The sequence below is a fragment of the Oreochromis aureus genome, linkage group 7, assembly GCF_013358895.1.
Source record: "Oreochromis aureus strain Israel breed Guangdong linkage group 7, ZZ_aureus, whole genome shotgun sequence".
NCBI classification, from domain to species: domain Eukaryota; kingdom Metazoa; phylum Chordata; class Actinopteri; order Cichliformes; family Cichlidae; genus Oreochromis; species Oreochromis aureus.
Genome location: NC_052948.1, coordinates 38554437 through 38578242, shown reverse-complemented (window position 1 = coordinate 38578242; position 23806 = coordinate 38554437). Strand labels below are relative to the sequence as shown.

The following is a 23806-nucleotide window of genomic DNA, read 5'->3' as shown; positions in this document are numbered from 1 at the left end:
AATGCTGACAGTCCTCTTACTTATTAATGGGTTCTCTTGTTAGGTTCAATTTTTTATTCTCTGTGGGGAAATGAGATCTCTCTGTTTTGCAGAAATCTTGCACTCCTATGATGTAACTTTTTCACAGCCTTCCCTGACTGATTTGCTATGCCATGGGGGCTTTGCACTGTTTTGAAATGGTAAAATATTTGACTTTATTTTTGTGGGAAAACCTCCAGTTGCTCTGCGTGGGACCTCTGTTCCTAATCCGCCTAAACAGAAGAGCAGGAGCCTGTGGTTTTTTTTTTAAGACATTTGGGACAAAGAACCGTCTAATCTTTCCACCTTTCTCCTTCTAGATGTACATCACCAGTACAATCAAGACCAAGTCCAGCCGCTTGGCCAAACCAGTGCTCTGTTTGGGCACACTCTGCTCCGCCTTCCTCACCGGCCTCAACAGAGTTTCAGAGTATCGAAACCACTGTTCAGATGTAGTGGCTGGATTTATACTGGGATCAGCTATTGCATTGTTTCTGGTGAGGACTACTAGAACTTGCATTAGGTTTGGGAAGGTGGTGGAGAAGGGGTAGGAGAAGAAGAGAGAAAAGAGAAGGTGGATTCTGGTCATGAGCTACTATCAAATTATAATATTCATTTTGAGCTTCATTTTGGAACAAACCCAAACTGGTAATTGGATGATTAATTCAAGCTGCAGCTTCCCAAAGCCTTGAACGTGGGTTTGTTTTCATTTCAAAGTCAACCATGTGAAAATTTATGCCTTAAAATTCTTATATACAGCAAATATTTTTATATATATCTATGATGAAATTCATTTTAGTGACAGTACAAGTGTTGGAGAGGGCACCAAGTATATAAAAAGGTGAAAAAAGAATGAGGTGTGATTTATGTTATGCTCAATAAAGGTTTAGATAAAGGTAATTTAAGCTACGTTGATCAAGTTAAGAATACACTGGCTGATTGTGGGGTATTGGAGAAGATGAAGAGAAGAAGGAAGTGAACAACCCTAGATTCAACCTGAAATCTGTAAGCACTAGGACAAAAAAGAGAAGAAAAATGAGGTAAACACTACTTTTAATTAATTTTTAGATCTTGGAGGTAACCAGTGATGTGATTAATTCAGATTCCGTACTCCAGAGGTTAGGCATCCTGTTATTTACCTTCGTAAAATAACTGCCGTAGCAGAGGATAAGATGTGCAAAGTGGGCTTGTCTTTCCAAGCAAGACAGCAGTTTCGCTGGGCTGCTGTCCATAATGTAAAATCAACATCAGTGTCCTGCGAGATTTAGTCAAACTGCTTGGCTTCTGCTGTAAGTTAATGTGTTTTTTTTCCCCAGACTATTCATCATATTTTATGCTGTGATTAAATGCAGGGTAATAATTGCAACTTAAACTGATCACGTTGTTTTGTGCTGAATGGGAAAGCTCACTCAGGAGAAAGGAAGGTGAAGGGGACCCCCCACCCCCTGCCCCCACCATCCAAAAAGATTAATTTAATAACCTCAGAGGCTTCATTACTTCTAATTGCCGCTGAGTCCTGAGTGCCAATGCGGGAGACACATGGAGGAGAGACTCAGATAAGAAGAAGAAGCTAGAGGTTTGTTATTTGTACATTGGTTGCTATGAGGGGAAAATCAGAAGTCCTTTTACAGCTGTCGTCTGTCTACGGTGATGGTATTAAAGTGCTAATGTTTAATATATGTCATGTTTCAGTAGAGTGTATGCTAAATGTGTATGCTAAACTAATTAGAACTAAATACCAAGGACAGCAGAGATTAGTGAAAATGCCAGAACCTTGATTTGGTCATGACTCAAAAAGTGAAAAAAAAAAGGTCACAAATTTAGAGTCTGACTCAACATTGCACCAAAGAAAGTGAGCGGCATTGGAATAGTGTGATTTACAGAATTGGTATGGAGGGTTCCAGTTGATGTGCAGGTGAAGCTTGGTCTTGGTTATTCTGTAAATAATTCCTGCTGTTGTGCAAAACAGTGAGGTTCAGTGTGGTCACATCTTTTTCATGCTGCATGAGGAGGTGGACCCACTGCACCTGTTTCTTTGATACTAGATGGGGTTGTCTCTACAGGTTCTCACCCATCCAGGTCATGGTAGTGTTAAGGGCCTTGAAGTTTAAGTCTAGTTGCCTTCAACTCAAGTGCTTAAAGAAAAGGAAATCTGTCATTACCTCATTGAACATTATTTCCAGTTTATTATCAGCATACCATGAGTGAAGGTTGACCATATTCCCCTGTTTTTGCCTTATATTTACAACGAAGCTTATCAAACTCGTTTCACGTGAGAACTGAGCCAAGTTGATGGACTGCTATCTTGCAGGAAATTAATTGATAAAGAGAGAGCTGAAAGTAGGTATAGTTTAAATCCTGCTGCTATCAGTGCTCACAGAGAGGAGATCTGAATGGACTCACCAAACAGCAAATGCCTTTGGTCTTTCAAGAGATTTGTCCGCTGCCAGCAGATTGAGGGATCATTGTTAAGCACTTGGTTTTAGAATTGGCTCCGGGATGATGTTGGTAACATAAGATATAAAGCTGTCCACTTGATTCAAGGGAAGGCACATGCTGACTTGCTGAGTCTAATAGAAGCTAAATCCCCTGAAATTTGAAAGTGGTTCCAAACTAATTCACAGCATGTAGAAATGACACATAAAAGGCATGCATGACTCATATAGGTTGCAACCACTGTAAGAGGTAATATTACAATAAATCTGCTATCAAAGATGAGTTGATAACATAGGGTCTTCAGTTTTCTGCATAATGGGCAATGTGAAGATAGAAAATAACTTTGTAAGGGTGGAGATACAAACTATATCACTTTGCTGCTTAGAAGTACAAGAGTGTGACTGGATTGGGATGGAGATTTATGCTGATATATGAAATTATTTAAAGCACAAGATCATATGGTTACATTCAGTTCAATTCAATTCAGTTTTATTTATCTAGAGCCAAATCCCAAGAGCAGTCACCTGGAGGCGCTTTATATTGTAAGGTAAAGACCTGACAATAATACAGAGAAACCTAAAACAATCAAACAACCCCCTTTGACCGAGCACTTGGCAGCAGTGGGAAGGAAAAACTTCCTTTTAACAGGAAGAAACATCCTGCCACAACCGGTTGATGGTGAGGGGAGGGGACAAAAAACACAATTAAATAACAGTTACTGAACAGTGCATCTCAGGTGATGGTGCAGAGTAATCCAAAGTAATTTCATAACCACCTCAACAAACTACTTTCCACTGAGGGAAAATAAAATAAATAATACATAGCATTGAGTACTGAACCGAAACACAGTTTCAAGTTTCTTTTAATCACAAGTCTGGGAAAAGCACCATTTTTGTGTTGCAAAAATCTGAGACCAGGAAAGTTTCTAAATGATTTTTCAATTCAGCGTTTCAATGGCAATCTGCAGGTTCACTTTGTCTTCATCTGAAACAATAGGCGGCAGTTCACACACGTCTGTTTTTGCATGAATGACAGGGCACGAAATGGGGAATGAAAAAGCAGGAGGTGCTTCAGTTTAGTAGAAATGTGTTTACAACAGCCACATCAACATGCAATTTAGACTTGTTGTGATAAAAATGTAAAGAATTGTCAAACAGGATAGTTATTTGTAAATTCTGCCCCAGGAGCTATAATTCACTCATTTACTTGGTCTGGGAGCACTAGAAATTCACTGCCCATGAACAGCCACAAACAAGAAAACCTTGAGCTTCCCCCTGCTTTATTTTCTCCTTTGCTGCTGCCTGAGGGCACGGCTGGTGTCTGGTGGGGTGGGATCTCCCTCGGGCTGCCTTCTTTGATTAACTAGTCTGTGGAGGAGTGTCTCTACCATTAAAAATTCTGACTAGTGGACAAAATGGAAAAAATACAATTACCTGTAATTTATAAACGTACAAATGAAGACACACAGCATCTGTTTTCTGCACCTGTTAGCCCACAAAGATGAGCACCCTGAAGCATTTCTGCTGGCTAGATGAAATGATATCCAGCTTTAAGGGACTCATGCAATGTTTGATTGCTCTTTTATACCCATATAAACTTTATATCACGGCAATAAAAGGTCTAATGTGGAAAATGTAGCCACGTCACACCAAAAAAATAAAAATAAAATAAGAGCCCACCAGAGAATTTTTTAAGGTAGCAAAAAAACCCCTATAACATTTGTCCCAAAAAGCAATTGAGAAAGGAAACAGCTGCCTCTTGCTGTGCCGTTTAAAGCTGAAAGGGAACAGGATGTTAGTTTTCTGCAACGTTTGTAGGTACATGACACTGTACGGGGGAGGGCACTGTAAGATCAAACCAGCAATCCTGAAAATGAAAATAACAACCAAAGGGGAGACAGCCTGCTCCAGAATGCCCTTTGATCGGCAGACTCACACTGGGCTTCAGACCTCCATTAGCTGTTTTATTTAAAAAAATCCACCAGATGTGGCCCTGGATTTCTTTTAAAATTTAAAAAAACAAATACTAATTGTCAGATCAGTGGCTAGAGGAACCTGTACCTTAAAACAACATCACAACTCATGCCTCCAAACAAAATGACCAAGGTCATTCAAGCTCCTTGCGACTGGTCTCTATGAAGCAAGACTGTAACATGAAGATGCATCAAAATTGACTGCATAATATCCCCTTGAACAAAACAAATTTTTGGGCGCTCATCCAGTAGTTCAGTCCAGCCCTTAAGGATTAAAATGACATTCATAAACAGAGGGACATGTTTTCCTTTCCCTGAAATTCAGATGCATTTTTGGGAACAAATGTTATTTGGGAGAGGGGATCTCTCTCTTTTTCTCTCTCTCTCTAACAAATGCATGCACGCACGCACGCACGCGCGCACACACACACACACACAGACACACACACACACGCTGCGTAGAGTTTAATGTGGGGGGAACAGTTAATGAGGACTGAAGGACTTTCAGAAACCTACTATACAGACTGTCATTCTCCTATCCTCACCTGTACCTTTCCAAATGAGCCATATCAATTCATACAATGACCAAAATCAGCTGAGCTGCCCTTTCCTTGAAATTTGTATAACTTGAGTGAAATCTCAACAGCTGTTGTTGTGGATTATCATACTATTTATAACATATATTCATAACCCTTTGGATGAATTGTAGACACTTGATCTTCAAATCAACATTTCAGTTTGCCCATTTATTTGCAAAATGTATCAGTGATCAACCTCAACTATACCTCCTTAAATCGAGCATACTGATGATAGCATTAACCTCAAAGCACCACTGTGCAGCCTCACCAAGATGTGAGCACGGCTGTAACATCAAGCTACACTACAAAGTCTCTTCACTCGTTTTATAGAGTTTTTGTGTTTGAGTTTCTTATGTTCATGTGATTTGGTGTGTCTTTCTGCCTGTCTCACTATTAATGGTAAACTGTCATCATATCTTACAGGGTATATGTGTGGTGAATAACTTCAAAGGTGTCCACAGTGCAGCGGCAAAACAGAAGACTGAGGACTACCGCGGTCTGCCTCTGATGACTTTCCCCCGTGTAGAGAGCCCACTGGAGACCCTGAGCGCACAGGTAGCTAAAAACACTTAACCTGGAATCCCATAAACTTTAATCTCTATGATGCACATTATCTTTCTTCATTAATTGGCAGAACTCCCTCAAGGCCTACAGCTAAAAGCAAATTCCTCCCTTCAGATAAGGAATTCTGTGCAATGGAATTTGGCTTGTACTGGAACTTGGTGTCACTGTAATTTATTGCCATGTACTTTTTTTCTACTTTTTCATGCCCTTTTTAGAAGGTCCAAGTGAGGGTGGTGCATAAATCCAAAGATAATTTTCTGTTATCAATAAGTTATTTGGTTAAAAATGTACTCTCTTTCTTTCTCTTTCTTTCTATCTTCTTTCATTCTTTCTTTCTTTATTCACTAAGCAATGACACGTGGCAGGCTTGACGTTTGCACTTCACCCCTTTCCTCCTAACCAAATGCACAGAAACTTAACACAGAGCACTCTTGGCACCAGCTGACACGTGATTTTCTCTACCTTTTCATTTCCACGCTTTCTGTTTCCATCCACTTCATTTCTTTCTTTGTCTTTCTCTACTCCTGTCCCTTTTTTCCCCCCATACTCCCTCCAACATCCATTTTCAGAACCACTCGGCATCGATGACAGAGGTCACATGACTAAGGGGGCAGCACCGGGTCACGTTTGCGTCTCCACAGCACTTCCAGACACAATGACGAGGACGCATGTCACGTGGCTCCGAATGCTTACAAAAACCACTCCTGATATATCTGTTTAAATCACCTGGGGGACAAAATACACCATGTTTGCAGTGGTTTTCATTTAGTTGGGCTATGCTCAGTTCAACCTCCCAAGGCACACAGATCAGGCAACAATATCACAAATCGCAACATAAGCACAGATTGTTTTTCCAGGTTATTTGAGATCATTGAAACATGGGACATTTTTTTCCTCCAAGGTGTGCTGTTTGTAGTTAGAGGACGGTGTTTTGTACATTTTGTATGAGCGAGTGCCGTAGCCTATCCTGACGATGTTAAAACCTGCACACTTCCTGTCAGCTGACTCACTCTGTTTTACATCACATCCTGCCGGGTGAAATGCCTTGTCAATCACCACATGTACCCCACTCGGTAAGAAAAATCTGCTATGGAAAAAAAATATTGATGTTGTTGTTCTGTGGTGTTTGTCATTTGTACAGAAAAAAGACAGAATCCTTCTTTTTATTATCTCTGTACATTAACTGACCATGTCAGGTCATATTTTTTATGGATTTTTGTTAATATGTATGACTATTATGATCCATTTGGACCTGTTTGCCTGCTGTAAACCTGGATATTTTTTGGTATCAGTTGTTTGGGGAACAACTCCTCTCCCCTTAGGAGGAAATGGCAAGGATGAGTCACTGAAATCCTCAGAAAATGTGTTTTTGCACCTGTAGTGACATGTCATCAGGCTAAATATATGAAAATCTGATTGGCTTAAATGCACAGTATCAGTGTACTTCACCCCAATTTGCAGATTTACTTTGGAAGCTCTCTATGGAGAGATCCAGAGGAGCTAGCCCATGCCAGATCAGAGTAAAGATTATATGCTGGTATGGTTTTCCAATTATATTTACTGAAATTCCAATGGAAGACATCCTTAATAAGTACATGGCGAAAAACATAAGAGATTCTTTTTAACTGAAACTGAGTAATTTACTCAAGGCCTGGTTATCCCTTTCACTGAAAACCAGGCTAATGACTCCTGCTTCACTTTTCCTCCTCGAGGTACCCCTCCCTCTCCCCAACCCACCAGTGGATTGTGATGCAATGTTGTGACTCCATTTCCTATTGGAAGATATGCCCAGCATGAAGAGAGAAGTCAAGATGTTTTATAGATATTACTCATTATCATTGTGATTACAATTGTCTTTTACTTTGAGAACAAAAAAAGGCATTTCAGCTGAAATGCTACATATATTTTCTTTCTTCGTTTGTCCAAAAAAATTAAATAGTCAGTAGCAACAGTGTGTCCTCTTGTGTTTCTTTTTATGTACCCAAATGCTTCAATGAGAATGGTAACTTTTCATTTACTTAGAAAATATGTGACTAACGACAAGGACAATCCATCTTGACAGTCAGTACTTGTAAGTTACCTTGATGCAAGAAGTGTGAAACGTGTCTGTCCTTGTGTTTGTCTGAATATCCAGAGATTTGTTTTCATTATTTGCTATTTTTTTCCCTGATTTGAGCCTTGCAATGTCACTTCAGCTGCATACAAATCCTACCTCCTTTGCTGTGTCATCTGCATACTAAAAATGCAGTCACATTATCCTTCCAGTCAACAAGTTTCTGATTATAGGGCAATAGATAAATGTTGATCTGAGCGATCACAGACTGTTGGACTATCCGCTGTGATGTGACGTAATGTAATGTATGAAACTGGATGGGTACCCATTAGATTAATTAATTCTCCAATACCTAAACACTGTGCATCATCATTTCTATGAGCGTGTTACATACTCCTGAATGTTAAAAGTTGAGCCAATGTTAACTCTTGATTTCATTTGAATAGTAAATAGATGGATTTTTATTTGCAAGATGGAAGTGTAATGCAGTTGGTCCTTAATCACTGAATGTCACTGGATTATTAGAGGAACAGCCCAAGGACATATTGCATTCCTAGGTTGAAGAAAACCAAAACAGGTTTGTTATTCAAGCACGATGTTTGAGTCACAGGACAATTTCACTCAACAAACGTTCAGTTCAACCAAAATTATTGCAACCATATGCAACAGACTTGCAATCTCATTGCCTTTGAAATGGTTGCTTTCTAGTTAAGCACTAGATCTGCAGCCACTTGCAGACAGTTGCCATCTTCAAGGTGACTTTGGTATGTTAGGATGGCAATAAAACGACAATAAGACAGAGTCAGTCTACTATCGAAGCTGTCTGTGTTAATACAGTTAATAAACTGTGATAAATTGATGTAAATTGCAAATCTTTTGGTTTCTGCATGCACAGAAATTCACATTAACAACTTAAAATCATAGACTTGAAATGTAGAAAATCACACAGGCTGTAACCAAAATATAACCTGTTGGTTATAGTCGAACCGTCTACTGCAGATGAGTTGTGCTCATAGACATAGACAGACTGACTAAGATTGATTGATTGATTGATAGGTTGATAAGCTTCTGATGACAAAAGGCCACATATTTCCAGACAATGTTCACTCAAAGCCTAACATGTTAAACATAAAAGCAGTCAATTATTCTAAAACAGAGTTGTAAGATTACTGTTTTTAGGGGATATGCATCCCTGGAAATTGAACTGTGAGCTGTTGCAATGATATTTTTTTTAGACCATCTGTTTTAACAGAGTGCAGCTACACCAATGACTTCATTGGCATGGTGTCAGTCAGCCTAGAGTTGACTGTGAGTGTATGCTCAGTAAATGTAAACATTAATTAATCTGGCAGTCAGTGTTTGAATCGACCAGTCAACCCTGAGACCATGGCCCTAAATTTTGTGTTTAATAAAGAACGTTTGCAGAGGCAGAGTACACCTTAAGGGTTGTTTTTGAACGAAAAGTTAAGTAAAATGAATGCAGATGACTGAAATTTGAGCCTGATCCTTCATATTGTTGCTTTGGGGGTGAAGTCAGAAGAAAAACGGGATGTTTAAGTGAACCTGTGTTTACACAGGCACTCAAAAAAACACCATAATTATGGCTTTATTCTTCTCTCATGTCATAACTTGTGACAGGCAGCCCTTCTTTTCCCTCACACCACACCCCTGTCCAGCTGCTACCTGTGCTACCTAGAAAAGTGATTAAAATGAGCATAGTTGTGCTAAAACCGCGTTATTTAGCTTCTCTAGTGATTCATCCTGTTACAGCCGCGTCGACTTCACTGATGTTTATGTCATAGCTAAGCAAGGCGTACACGCACAGAGACACAAAGAAAGCTGACGGCTCAGTCTGTGCACTTGCTCTTTTGCTCTGTCAGGTATTCATTTCAGCTGTGACAGCCTGCGCTTACCCTGCAGACACACTGGCTAAATAGATAGGAGCTGTTTGTGTTTGTGTGTGCGGCGGTATTTTACCATGCCGTGTCTTCATAAAATGTCATCGTTAGCTGTTCTGAGTATGCCTTCCTGTCCAAATTGCTGTCCCCTAGCAATATGAGTGAAGAATAGCAACAACCAAATGTAGTTTTCAAGGTAGGGAACAAACCTCTGAGTGGTTTGACTTTTTTTTAATATATAGCTGTTGTACATTTTTATAAAAGAATCTATTAAAATGAGCTAAAATAAGTGACTGCAGATGAATCTAAATGGTGAAGCTTTTATAAATACAAAAAAAAGTCTGGTTTGCAGTGGCTGTCAGCCATTGTTCTCAAGTGTCGATTCACACTTGTCTCTCTTACCGAAGCTGGGGACTCGTAAGTGCAAGGAAATACCTTAAATCCTCTTAAAATCATTGAGCTTTTGGTCTTCCTTTGAGTCACTTGGCAGTAAATCCACTTTGCTGCCAGATATAAATGAGATTAAGGATTCTAAAAAACCTGTTTGAAATAAGTTGTTTTGCAACTAGCAGCATCAAGGTTTTGGAGGCATAATAACTTAAAACCAAGGTTGAGCTATGAGCAAGCCTCAGAGTCTAAGCATGCCACACTCTGCTTTCTAATTTGTACAGGAAATAATTTACAGACCTGTAAAATTGAACATTTTTAAGACACTGGGGGGACAAAAGAAATGCTGCAAGTAAGATAAGTGCAAAGAAGATATTTAATAACAGAACATGTCCAAACCCAAAGAGAAACGATGCAAGGAAACAGAGCCCCAGAGAGGGAGCTGTTTTGTTGTGTTCATTTTTGAATGCAAATCACATTTAATAACGTGTCAGAGTTAAACTAGTGGTCTGTGTTCATACAGTTACTATTTAACAGCTGGCTTATATGAGGAACTGAAAAGTGTGTATTGTTGTGTCACAATGTTACAAGAGCACCAGTATGACCTCAAGAGCCTGGACAGAAAGGTTTTGTTTTGGGTCCCTGACCGAGGAAAAAGCTGGAGACTGTTCAATTTAATCCTGTTTTAGGTTTTATGTTGCCAGCTTGCCATTGTTGTGATTTCACTGTGAAATACTTCTAGACCCTAACTCAAACTCTGACAAGTTAAGGTGACTTTGTTTATTCAGTGTGCATCAGTGAAGTGCAGGACATTGTACAGTGAACCATAAATAAGATTGTGTGTACGCTTATAATCCACCATAAGATGTCAACCTGGTGTTCATTACGGATGTAAATGTGTCTTGCGAAAGCTTTATCTTCTTAAAAAAAATGATTACATCTAACCACCCAACCGACCCTTTCAAAGGCTTATTAGAGAAATAAATACCCCTAACCAACACAAACACGCTACCAAAGGCAAGAAACATCAGTGGTAATAGCTGAAAGATACAAGGTTTCAGCAAGACACACAAACATAAAGACTTAGATGACTGGGTTCAACCTCAGGTCATTTGACACTCTCAGCGAGTCTTAAAAGACTCAGGTGAATTAGTCTATTAAGCTTAAATACCAAAGAGTCCTCATATCTGTGATCAGGCTTAACGTCATAGCAAGCAAATCTGTACCCTTGGAAAAATCAGGTTTTAGGGGGGAAGGCATGGCAGGGACAAAAGGAAGAAATAAACAGGAAAAAAGGTAAAAGAACCAGATAGGCATGAAAAGGAGTTAAAGAAAATGGTAATATAAGGGAAGTTGAGAGGGGAAAGGAATTGCAAAGCTCTTTAGTGATACAACAGAACAGATTTGGTTCAAGATCCCTGGTTCACCCTTATCCAGCACCTCTCATCTAATTCAATCTCATGTTCCAGGAGTGAGAAAATGTCCTACTTGGAATTGCAGAGCAGGATCTGATCACTGCCGAACATTTCAGTGCAGTGTTCAGGGGAGCTCCAGAGCCATAAGGAGGATCCTGCCATTGGAAATCGGTGAGGGTTCTAACTTCAGAACTCAGGCAAGGATTTATTTCCGGGACCCAGCTGAGGTTTTGAAAACTAGTCCAGTGTGTTAACCAGGTTTTTCTTTCCTGGACAAATTGGGACTGGCTTCAGAACTCCGGACATGTGTTTTTGTGTTGGTTAGTCTGCTGGTGGGTCTGGGTATACTGAACAAACTGGTTAGATTGGTGTGAAGTGGGCTGACTGGGTGCAGTCTGGTTTGCTTGCTGGTTTTCTGATTGGTACTGTTCAAGCTCTCTCTTCCTCCTCATGGCTGACTGCAGCTGCTGCTTGATTACAAGGATTTGACTCTCCAGTTCTGACAGTTCTTGAACCAGTGGGTTCCGTCCCACACCCAGACCTGGACCGCAGTCGCCCACTCCCAAAGCACGGCACTGCCCAGAACCGCCCTGCCCTGGCCCCAGTCCTTGGTCCAAACCCCTCCCTAACAGGTCAGAGCGACCATTAGAGGTAGTTACTATAGGCAGGGGTTTCTCCAGCAGAGGGAGAGAGTGAGGATGAGGGAGGGGAGAAGGGGGCGGTGGAGGAGGGAGATCCTGGGATGATGGGCGTTCCAGGTCATTCTGCATCTCTTGTGGAAGGATCCTTCGCCTGTTGCAGTGGGATGACTCTGCAGGATTCCAAGGCGCAGACTGGTTGTTTCCCTCATTGCACCTGGAAATAGGAGAACCCTTCATCAGTTCATCTGACTGCATGTTTCCAGTCTGAATCCAATATAAAATCAAGGCGTCAGCTATGGCTAAACCATGAGTTGCCACAGCACACACAATTCTGAACATGTTATATGACAAACAGCAATTTACACAGAGCTGGACTGAAAGAGATGGACAATTTCTAGAAGATTGCTTACGGGGGTAAAGACTGGAAATGATTGCTATGGGAGTTACATTGACAGTCTTGGAAGAATAGCAGTGCGACTGCTTACCAAGAAATAGTTTTTCGCTTTTCCTTAAATATGTCATCACATGAAAAGGGTGTTCTTTGGGTATTGTCCTGTTTATTGTTTATTTTGTCTACACAAGCACCACGTTCTTAGGGATGACTTATGGCTCTGCTGGCTGATCAGTACACAACATTTAAATGTCATTTTTGAATTATCATGAAAATTTGGACATTTGTTTAACATAGCTGAATCCTACTGACTGTGGAATTCCTCTAACTTTCGAGTAAGAGACATTGCCTTTATTCTCGAGATAGCACCTTTCTACTCTAGAAGCGTTTTACACAACTTGTCTCATCCATTCATAGCACTTTTTTTTCCTATGAATTTTTCTACGTAAGTGCTTTTTACCTAGCATTCAAACACATCTTTCCTCTGATGAATGCATCGGAGAGCAACTTGGGGTTAGTATCTTGCTCAAGGATCCTTGGCATGCAGTACTACAAGAGTGTGAGTATGGTAATATGCTGATCTTTTTTCTAACAGGCAGACAAAATCTTCTCATTTGGTGTATAAAAGATAATAGATTTTTATAGTGATTCTGTTGTATTTCAGGTCATTCCAGGTAATGAGGACCAAACCCTCCTCATTTAATTGCTTTTTGCCTCCCTAAGGAAATGCCGCTATATCTTTCCTGTTAAGCCCATGTAAATTTCTTGGTAAAATGAAACAAAATGAAACATTTTATTTTTTTTAAAAAAAGAAAAGCTGTGGGTGGATATTAGCTTGACTTACAGCCTTGCCAGTATATAAAGACACCTTGACTAACTAGCATCCAGATGGTGCTGATCAAACGCACTTGGTTATCTGACCAATAGCAAGTGTGACCACCACTAGTTTGATTCAGTGGAGCATTCAGGTGTGTTGCCACAGTCTTCTTAGGACTGGACGCCACAGCAAATTCACCCCAAGTCATACCTTCAAATGTTCATGTTCATGTACATCTTAATGTCAGTACGACAGTACAATAAGAATAAAAAACAAGTAAGTAAGAGGCTGATTGAAAGTGTTGCTGGGAAGAAACCTCTTCTCGCCGTGTGTAAACAAGAACCTGCAAACCTCAATGAACTGAAGAGACTCTGTCAAGAAGAGTGGGCCAAAAGTCCCCTATGTGATAGACTGATAAAGTCATACAGAAAATGAAAGCTTCAAGTTACTGCTGCTAAAGGTGGCTCTACGAGGTCATGCGGTGGACTTTTTCCACATAACTGTACTAACAAAGATCCTCTAGCAGGTAATCCACCAAATGGATGATCTGAGTAACAAGTACTGGGCCATTTCCCAGTTATATTTATGTTCTGCTTGTAGTCCAAGTTCTATGGACCATTTAAGAAGCTGTTGAATGCAAGTAAAACATCCATGTGGAGAGCATAAAAAGGGAATGCATTTGCCAAACTGCAATCTCAAAAGCATTGGTTATCTCCCCACAATGACAGTTTGTTATTAGCTTTTTTAAAAAGCCCTACATCTATACATTCATTGTTGTCCCCAAAGGCTAGGCCATCAAAAAACAGCCGGTGGGTCCCCAGACTGCTTTGTTTTTGGAATTTTCCTAAAGTACATCTCATTATCTGACTGACTAGCTGAATGGTCATATTGCCAATTCAGTTTTGTTAGAACTTGGAACCTGGGATTAAGGTTTGAAAAACCACAGGAGTAGCAGCAACTCACCAAATAATATTCGGCAGATGCTTGGATTCAGTCTTATGCACACATTTTTTTAATGAATAGGCTGTCGCCACATGTAGGTACTGAACACAAAAAAGAAGACATTGCCAGAGCTCAATGTAGAAATCAAATTCATGTCCAATTAATTTCCTCTGCCACCAGCCCTCATCCCCAAAACCTTTCCTATCCAACCCCAGGTCCACTGTGATCTTTGCGCTAACAAGCACTAGCAGCAGTAATGTGGACTGAAGGTCCACAGAGACATTACTGTGACACAACACCACTGATTTCATGTTCATTTGCACCTTTAACATGTATTACCTTACAAATCCTCTCTTTTTCTCCCTCTCCCTTTTGCTGTCCTCCATTCTTAGTAGCACTATGATCCTTAATCATTGTCCAATGTACATCATTCCTCTTGCCTTTTTTCAACTTAAAAAAATAATTTAATATCACGTAACATGCAACGTAGAAGGATAACAAACAAGAAAATATCAATTCAAAGAGGTTTGACTAGCACTTTAAAGCTACACAACCTCTGAAAAACATGCAGCTGTAGTTCACCTTGGTGATATGTCAATTTCTTTGATTGTACTGACTATGAAAATAAACCAGGGTTAAAAAAGATTAAAAAGGCATGTAAAAAAACACAGCAAGAACTTAATAGGAAGAAGATAGAAATAAAGGCATTTACACTACATAAATGAGAAGTTAGATGAGTGTTCTGTTATCACTGGAGAAAATACCACTGTGTCCTTGCTTTTATGCTTCACCAACCATGGAAATGTTTGCTAGAGGCTGATGTTGCCCTTATCATTTAAACTGATTTTGTATATTTAGCTATTATTCCATTGTTTAGTTCGGTTAGTATATAATAAGCTTCATTTATTTCTTCATTGTCTACAATTGATTTATTTAAGATTATGAGCTGTTCGGTTAAGTTAGAGAATTAAAAGCCAAGGGAAATATTCAGTGTTACAATTTAAAGAAATACACAATTTTTGTAAAATATGCATCCTTGTGTTGTCCTCGGGATTCCCATACACTTGTTTGCCATACACCTACGGGTCATTTTTGATCCGAGGACAACACAAGGGTTAACAAAATTATATTTATGATGCAAAGTATGAAAAGTCAAGTTAAGAAAACATATTTTATGTATACAAACTGTAGACCATAATAAAAATACCTCAGATTGCCTTAACTGTCTGCTCTTTATTACTGAAGATGAAAATACAACTTTAAAGTATATAAAGTACCAATATACCATAAAACATATTCCCTCTCAACTCCAATGTTTGCTGTAGGCCTTATTGAACTTGAAGTCTAACAAAGGAGCAAATTTCTTTTCTTTTCCTTTCCAAAAAGAAACTTTTTAAAATCTACTGGACCACCTCTGCAAGCTGAAAAAAATAACCATGATTTTATTAAAGCAGTGAAGATGAGATACTCTCATCACACAAAGTGAAGCCTAACAGATGAGCTCTTTGAATCAAAGGTATTTTCACTTGGCGATAAAAAAGTAACAAGGAGAATTTAATGAGATACTCCAGACATCAAAAGAGACTTTAAGCTAAAGCTGACACACAACATGAAAAGAGTTGTTTTTAATTTTATTAAATTCATATGTGCATCTTTTTGACAGGAGGACACCTGCACTTGTGTCTGCAGTAAAAGAGGGAACATTTTGAAGTCTTGAGATAATAATGGAAATTTCAGCATTTATAAATGTAACCAGTAGGTGTAGGAAGTTCTTCAACTATTCTATAACTATTACATTCTATACTGGTCAAATTTCACTAATTTTGACATTTGAAATAAGTAAAAATAAAATAAATTTCATCCTTTAAACCAGTCTTTTTCCAAAGTGACCCAAAATACACAAAAAATTAAATATTTTAATTTTTTATACTGTTTTACAGATGTTAAAAATTTGTGTACACTGCTCAAAAAAGAACACCTTGACAACAATGAAAATTATGCTGCATATTCTGATATTGACTAATGCATTAATGTTATATTAATCTTGATTTGATATTTAAAATTAGCTTTTTTTAATCTTATAGCATTAAGCACAATGTTTAACAGTTGTAATGGTTATACATGGGTATATGATAAACCCCATAAAAAGTAGATAAAATATATTTGAATCTCACGGCTGTTATCTTTTTATCTTTTAGGTAAAACAGGAAATTATGTTATGTGAAAATAGATGTATGCATAGCAATTGATATATATTTCAAAATTCGGTTTAAACACTTATTATGAAGGAATTCTTGGCCCAGATCAAAATGGAACTGGACCATGTGAAGGTAGGAAATATGACCAGTATGTAAGGCTGAATGAAGTGAGATATTCACAGGTAGGTCCCCGGTGTGTTTGAGAACATTTAGATTTAAAGAAATAGAGGTATGAGGTCTTTGCACTGTCAGCACTAAAGCATTTGTGGAAAATTAAGGCTTTTAAATCACAGCCAAAGGAGAAAAAAAAAGGAATCAGTTTATAGACTTGTATACTTTAAAGTTAACTGACATATATTATCCTTCTTTTCAACCATTTTCTGCTTTTATTATTTAGTATTTATTGTTTTTTTTTTAAAGCAATTCCGCTGCTCTGAAAAGTGTGAGATAAATAAAGATGATTCTTTTTCATTAGTATTCTACAGCATTTCCTCTTTTCGCATTAACTAAAAAGCTGGATTCCTTCATTGTTTATCCATCCATCTAAGCAATTTTCTTGATTTGGTATTCAGGGTGTTAACTCCGAGAGCAGCTCCTTCATCTTTTATGAATTGGTACAATGATTGAAACAGTGTTCACACCATTTCAATGGAAAATATATGAACACAGACTTTACTTTTTTTTGCCCTTGTAGAAATTACCACCGTGCAGTGACCCACAAAATATAATGCTTATCAAGGTCAGAAAGAAAAATGTGCAACATAATGTTTGCAACTTTGTCACATTCAAGTCATGCCAAAATTCGAATGATTATTTTTCTGCAACATTAGAACGTGTAGCACACATTTTTATTTATTTTCTCCAGCCTGAGACAACTGTTCCTCTATAATAAAATGTACTGGATCTATGTTTTAAATTCAAGATATATGTATAGAAAGACTGTTGTTTCCATGTGTAGTTATTTAAGTTTTTGGAAAGTTGCTCACCTTTGGTTTTGGAGTGTTGTGTTCTGGTTCAAGTCATTTCCTGTTATATTTTGTAATCATTAGTCTTTGTGTATTCTAATCAGTTTTACTTCCTCCCTTTAGTAGTTTTCCCATCCTTGATAATTATAATCTATGACCTGATTAATCCGACCTATGTTGTTTTCTACATCCATTCCCAAACTACCAATTACTCTTCTGTGTCCAATTACTTAATCACTCACCCATTTGTTCTCCCATATTGTCTTGTTACTACTAGTCCAGTTTTCTAGTGATTTTTTTTCCTGTACCTTTTTTCTGGAGTTCCTAGTGTTTTTATTTGTTTCGGCCCACGGTTTTAGTCTCTGGTTTCCTTGTGTACAATATTTTGTCATGTTTTTGAATTTTGCATTTTGCCTGCCCTATGTCTGCATTGCTTGTGCTTCAATGCTGCCTTTCTGTGTATTACCAGTGGTTGGATTAAAGGTTAGATTTTTGGTCCTCCTAGAGTGAAATTCTTACAACCCTTCCAACATATATGGAAAGCCAAAAGCAGAAATATTCAAAGAATCATCAATGATAACCTACATTAAGTGACACATTACATAAAAAAGAAGCTGGGGTAGAGGTTGGTTGCAAAGCAGCTTGAAGTGTGAAGTTAAAATTACCTAAACAGCACGCCCTGCAAGAGATTTGCATTTGGCAAATCTCTTGCAGGGCGTGCTGTTTAGGTAATATGACTGAAACATTGGCTTGATTGTGTTTCCTGCCTGAACTAAAGATGGACTCGATTTGAATTATATTCTTTATATGAGAGGTCAAAACAAAACTTGGACACACCAAACAGCATCAGATAGTATTGTAAATCACAACTTCCAGTACTTGCAGTTATTTTTCTATCTTATGTCAATCAGTGAAGTTTTCTCTCCCTACTTACACTTACCTGCAGCAGTTCTTTAAGCTAAAAAGATTTTTTTTTTAAATTGCATTTTATTTTATTTTATTCACCAGTAACTTATTTTCCCAGCCCGTATATCAGTACAGATGTTGCTATCGGCAGTCAAAACAAGACACACAACTTGCTATGCCGAGGACAGAGGGTGTCTTTTATTAAACAAAATGTAGAATCACTGCATTGGACTATAGCGTAGAACACCAGTCTCAAGTAAATTACTTTAAAACTAGCTTACAATTTTTTTTGTCTTTTATTTTGACCCGTGTCAGCAGGTTTTTAAAAACATGCAACAAATTCCATCTAAGCACATGTCAGCCATGGCATGAATAATATCTACATTTTACTTTTCCTAAATGAGACAGTGGGATTGGAATTAGAAAATGAAAACCCTACTCAGATAAAAACAAAACAAAATAAAATAATGCATATTAAATGGAAGGCCACAAAAAAAGAAAACTGTAAATAAAATATTATGAAATACAATGTTAAATAAGTGTACTGCTTATTAAAAAACAAAAACTAATTTATGTAATCTTAGTATTAGGTATTACGTATTTAGTACTTAGTATTAGCTATTAAAGAGACGGAACCATTCAGGCAATTTCTCCACTACTGAAACTGAGTATTGTAGCTGAATTGTAACTGATATCATTGGTGTATTCAAAGCGACAGATAATCCTGTTTTAGCCTGGCTGTCAGTCACTGCCAGAGCTTCATGACCTTAACACTGTGCTTGATACCAAAGCATGCAATCTTAACTGGCCATCCGAGAATATTTCACGGTATTACAGACACTGCTGCTAATTATCTCACACAGACAGTGTTCTCTGCTGTCTGTGGGTTTTCCTACATCCCAGTTAACACACTTAGGAAATGAAATGTGCTATAGCTTCATCCTAAGTAGTAGTGATTGCCAATTTAATTTCCATCCATGTGTTCCATTTGGTCATCCTGTATAGTGGGTTTCAGTACCATACAGTACAGACTAGGACTGATAATAATGCATTTTGGCATCGTTCCGCACAGTTTAATTCAAGCTGAAACTGTCTGCAGTATAAAATCCTGCATGGGAAGATCTGATTTCAGTGCTCTGATTGCACAAAAGACACTTTTGACACACAAGTTTTTCGGCAGAGCACTGACAATGAGACGGTAATAATTTCTGACTCTTAGACAGCATGCAGAATAACTTGATTGAATGAGTATAATTATGCAAGAGTAGGCAATCCATCCTCATTACCACAGGCATCCCTCACATGGCCTCGGCTCCATAATTATTAAGTGTATTTAATCCTTACTTTAAGTGCTCCACCTGAGTGTGCTCTCAGTGTGGCGTGAGTAGTAGATGTGAATGTGCAGGACAATCTTTCAAGTTGAATGTAATACTATAAAATGGAACTTTATTTTGCTTCTAAGGGGAGACCAAGTAAATCCAAATCAAGACAAAGGGTAGTGGTATGATTAGATGCTTGATGGTTAAATGTGAAGAGGGCGGGGCTACGCTATGGCACACAGTATCAAAGTGTATGCAACTAATATGTACTTATATGTGCAATTAAATGGCCCCATGCAAAGGACACCGAAAGTGCCTACATAAAGACGCTTTCATGATTTACTGATTCTCCCTTTCTCACCCACTGTTTCCAACAATACCACGTGACGTCAGCGTGAGAGTATTTTCTCAATTTCCCTCACTGATAATTGGCTTCCAACAGATTGACCTTTCTATTTAGTTTTTGATTAAAAATGGGTCCCTTAACTTCCATTTGGATGTTAATTGATGTCACTTACTGTTCGGCGTATAATTTGGCCAATGCACCATTTAACTTTCAAATATTGGCTTCTTACAGGAACACCTTGTTTGCATTTTTAGTCTCAGTCAGTGTGATCTATTTAAGCATGCATCACATTTAGGAGCATTTTTCATCTTCGTTTGTAATATGTAACTATGTTATTGTGTTTAAAAATCCAAAGTGATGGGAAAATAAGCAGGATTTAATAAACAATTCTTACATCACACCTACGAAAAACAGCAAAAACAACAAAAACTGTTGTAAAGTGTTCGTCAGAGTGGTTTAAAATGGATCTGTTGCACCATATACTGAATTTTTGTAATGTGCCAATGAAGGTAACAAAAAAATGTTCCAAACAATTCATAAATAATTGCAACACATATGTGCTCAGATCAGATTCAGTTCAGTCACTTAGGGATGGATGTTTCATTAAGTATAGATGATGAAAGACCAAACTGAAATGATACAATGCCCACACTTTAAAGACAATAACAGTACCTCTTTTCAGGCTTTGTAATAGTCGGTAGTTTGTCATCTGTGAAGACTGAGTTGAGGGCCCGGTGTAATCTCTGGAAAACAAGCAACAAGTTAGCTGTTATGTGCTTACTGTAAATGATCTGTCTGATTCTTAAGTGTCTGAAAGACTTTAGCATAAGCAGCAACAACAAAGCAAGAACAAAAAACAAATGCACAAAATTAGGAAAAACCAGAAACTGTAGATAAAAACTATTCATTTTATAAATCTTAGTAGATTTTTCATAATTGCTTGCACAAACTATTTTTAAATTATAGTGTGACCACAGTCACGGTCACCACATGTGTGTTTGAGTGTGAGTCTGGTCCGTACCTGGCTTGTGTGTAGCCAGTATTTGAAGCGTGGCTCCTTGACCCTTGGGATCACCAGCTTGTACACAATGTGTTCTGCTATGGTGGTCAGCAAAGATAAAGCCACACCCACACACAACATCACAAACAGACCAGAAAAATGCTTTATACCCATCTGCAGCGTCTGGAGAGAAAGAAAATGAGACAATCAGTATATGATAGAGAAGATTGAGAAAGTGAAAAGGTGGGAAGGATAAAGGAGGTTAAACAGGGAGTGTGTATACAGATATGCATATGGAGAAGCAGATGTTTAAAAACAATCCATGAACAGTCAAGTGAAACAGATTGTTTTCGCAGGATGCTATGCAACTGACTATAAAAGTAAAGGCTTTGGCAATTTACTGGTCTGGAGCATTCAGTTGTTTGTTAACACAATGCCACAATCTTCCCATGAGTGGATGCCCCAGCAGAATTACCCAGAGGTCAGACCTTGCAAGCTCAGAGAAACTGCAAAAAACCCAGGAGCAATACCTCAAATGTTACAGCCTCCAGTTAGCACATTAAATATTAAAGTTCATGACAGTATGATTTTTAAAAAAAATGAACAAGTGTGCCTTTTTTTCGAAGTGCTGCAAGCCTCTTCTCTCTAAAAAGAACATGGTAGCACTGTTTATGTTTGCAAAGTTGAATCTGAAGAAAACACAAGATGTCTGGATCAATGTCCTTTGAACAGATGAGACCAAAACAAAGATGTTTGGCAAAAAACAAACAAATCATATCAGCACAAACACCTCATACTATCTGTCAAGCACAACACTTTAGTGATGATGATTTGGTGGTTGGTGGTGGGTTTTGCAGCCACAGGAACCCTGCAACAAACTATTCTAGAGCCAAATGCTAGGCCAACTGATGAGCTGCTGAAGCTTCACTTTGGTCATGCAACAGGGCATTGATCTCAGGACAATGAAGCATAGAACATTTACAACAGAACGGCTGAAAAGGAAAAGAATCAAGGTGTTGCAATGACCCAGTATAAGTCACACAACAGTGTGAGGGCATTACAAAGTCATATAGAAAATAAGTACTTTAAGTTATTCCTGCTAAAGATGGTTTTATAAGTAACTGAATCTGTAATTTAGGGTGTACTTAGATTTTCACAGGACTGCATAGAGTCCTCTTATTTACATGACAGTAAATGACTTTAAGCTTTATACTTATTTCTTGAAATTCTCATTGTCTGATTATTTGAGACACACAATGCAATAAATAATATATTAAATGTATGGCTTACATGTGATTTATATGGATTATTAGCTTATTTTGTTCATAAAAAGAAACTGAGGGCAAAATTAAGGGCGATAGCCTCTAAATATCATTATGAAGTCAGTCACAAGTAAAAATTGCTTGTTTCATTTAAATAAAAACAGAATAATTTTTCAGAGGATTGGAAATCTGAAGTAAGACCACCTTGCATTTACAAACTCAGGGCAAACACGTTATGAAATTAATTTCAAATCTCTTGGAACAAGTTTTCTCATTCTTCTGAAATATAAGAGAATCCCTCTGGGATATCACACTTACGATCGAGATTGTGATTGCCTCCTTCACATCTTAATTTACACTCGTTCTGTTCTAAATGTGTCCATATTATTGTGCGAGTCTGTACATGTAGCCATCTACAGGGTGGGCCATTTATATGGATACACCGTAATAAAATGGGAATGGTTGGTGATATTAAAGTCCTGTTTGTGGCACATTAGTATATGTGAGGGGGCAAACTCCTCAGGATGATTGGTGACCATGGTGGCCAAGCACACCATTGTTTTTCTTGTGACATTACCAATAAGTGTGATGTGTCACATGGCCCTCTTCCTATTGAAAAAACAAAAGTTGTATCCAAGATGGCCGACTTCTAAATGGCCACCATGGTCACCACCCATCTTGAGGAGTTTGCCCCCTCACATATACTAATGTGCCACAAACAGGACTTTAATATCACCAACCATTCCCATTTTATTACGGTGTATCCATATAAATAGCCCACCCTGTACAAATGTGATATCACACTTTGCTTAACTGACCACTTGTTGCAGTTACTGTAGTTACGTATATTCTCATAAGAATCTTTTTAGTGCTGAGTGTGCAATAGCTTTTTGATACCGGGGCAGCTGCAGTGATTACATTATAAAGTCATGTTGGTGAAGAATACATGATGGATTAAATTTGTCAATGCATTTTTGTGACTTGGCACGCTAGCCGTAATGAAATTTTGGAGGGTGGACGATCATGATTCCTGAGAAGTTGTCGAATAAAGAGAATAGTAACCTTTGGCTGTGCTGGAATACATTTTAAACTCTATAGAAATCCATTGGGATAGGGGAAAAAACTACTGTGGTATCCTTCAAAGTCAAGATGAGCTTACTGTATATATGTGACATTAATCTGATCTAAGGCTACGTTCACACTGCAGGTCTTAATGCTCTATTCCGATTTTTTGATCAAATCCGATTTTTTTGTCTGGTTGTTCACACTACAAATAAAATGTGACAGGAAACGGGCTCTAGTGTGAACGGTTCACGGCCCTTGTGTTCTGTTGTGTGTCCGCAAACAGAACACACAACGCGTTCTGGTTGCGGAAGTAAAAATGGCGGCTACAGAGCTAGTAGGTGTTGTTGCAGCAGTCTATCAATTTCTGCACAGTCGTAACCGAAAGAATTTTGACAAATTAATTAGAGAAAGAAGGACACTGAGAAAAAAGAAAGCCCGTGCTTTAACAATGGCCGCCATGCTTTCTCGTTTGTTTTCTCCGGCGCTGATAATTGGTGTTTGTCTTGTGTCAGTGACGTAAAAGACGGATTTAATGCGACATGACCATCGCTTTCTAAAACATCAGATATGTATCGGATTCAGTACCACATACGAAAGTGACCTAGGTCGGATTTGAAAATATCGGATTTGTGC

General features: G+C 38.3%; 2 protein-coding genes across 6 annotated transcripts in view; one reads left to right on the top strand and one right to left on the bottom strand.

The window, feature by feature from the left end:
- Positions 1 to 7505, top strand: part of plppr1 (phospholipid phosphatase related 1) — a 56679-nt gene extending 49174 nt beyond the window's left edge. For 4 of the 5 annotated variants that reach the window (XM_031745752.2, XM_031745750.2, XM_031745749.2 and 1 more), the window contains exons 6-8: positions 339 to 515; positions 5428 to 5559; positions 6138 to 7505. In XM_031745752.2, coding sequence (XP_031601612.1) covers positions 339 to 515; positions 5428 to 5559; positions 6138 to 6170 — 342 coding nt within the window. In that variant the 3' untranslated portion in view covers positions 6171 to 7505. Of the gene's footprint in view, positions 1 to 338; positions 516 to 5427; positions 5560 to 5917 lie in introns of all 5 variants that reach the window. The other variant, XM_031745751.2, reaches the window with a different exon arrangement.
- Positions 7506 to 10288: 2783 nt separating this feature from the next.
- Positions 10289 to 23806, bottom strand: part of grin3a (glutamate receptor, ionotropic, N-methyl-D-aspartate 3A) — a 70558-nt gene continuing 57040 nt past the window's right edge. Inside the window, exons 9-11 of the mRNA XM_039614750.1 lie at positions 20868 to 21029; positions 20519 to 20589; positions 10289 to 12176 (exon numbers count right to left, since the gene is read on the bottom strand). Of these exons, the coding sequence (XP_039470684.1) occupies positions 11612 to 12176; positions 20519 to 20589; positions 20868 to 21029 (798 nt within the window). The 3' untranslated portion in view covers positions 10289 to 11611. The remainder of the gene's footprint in view (positions 12177 to 20518; positions 20590 to 20867; positions 21030 to 23806) is intronic.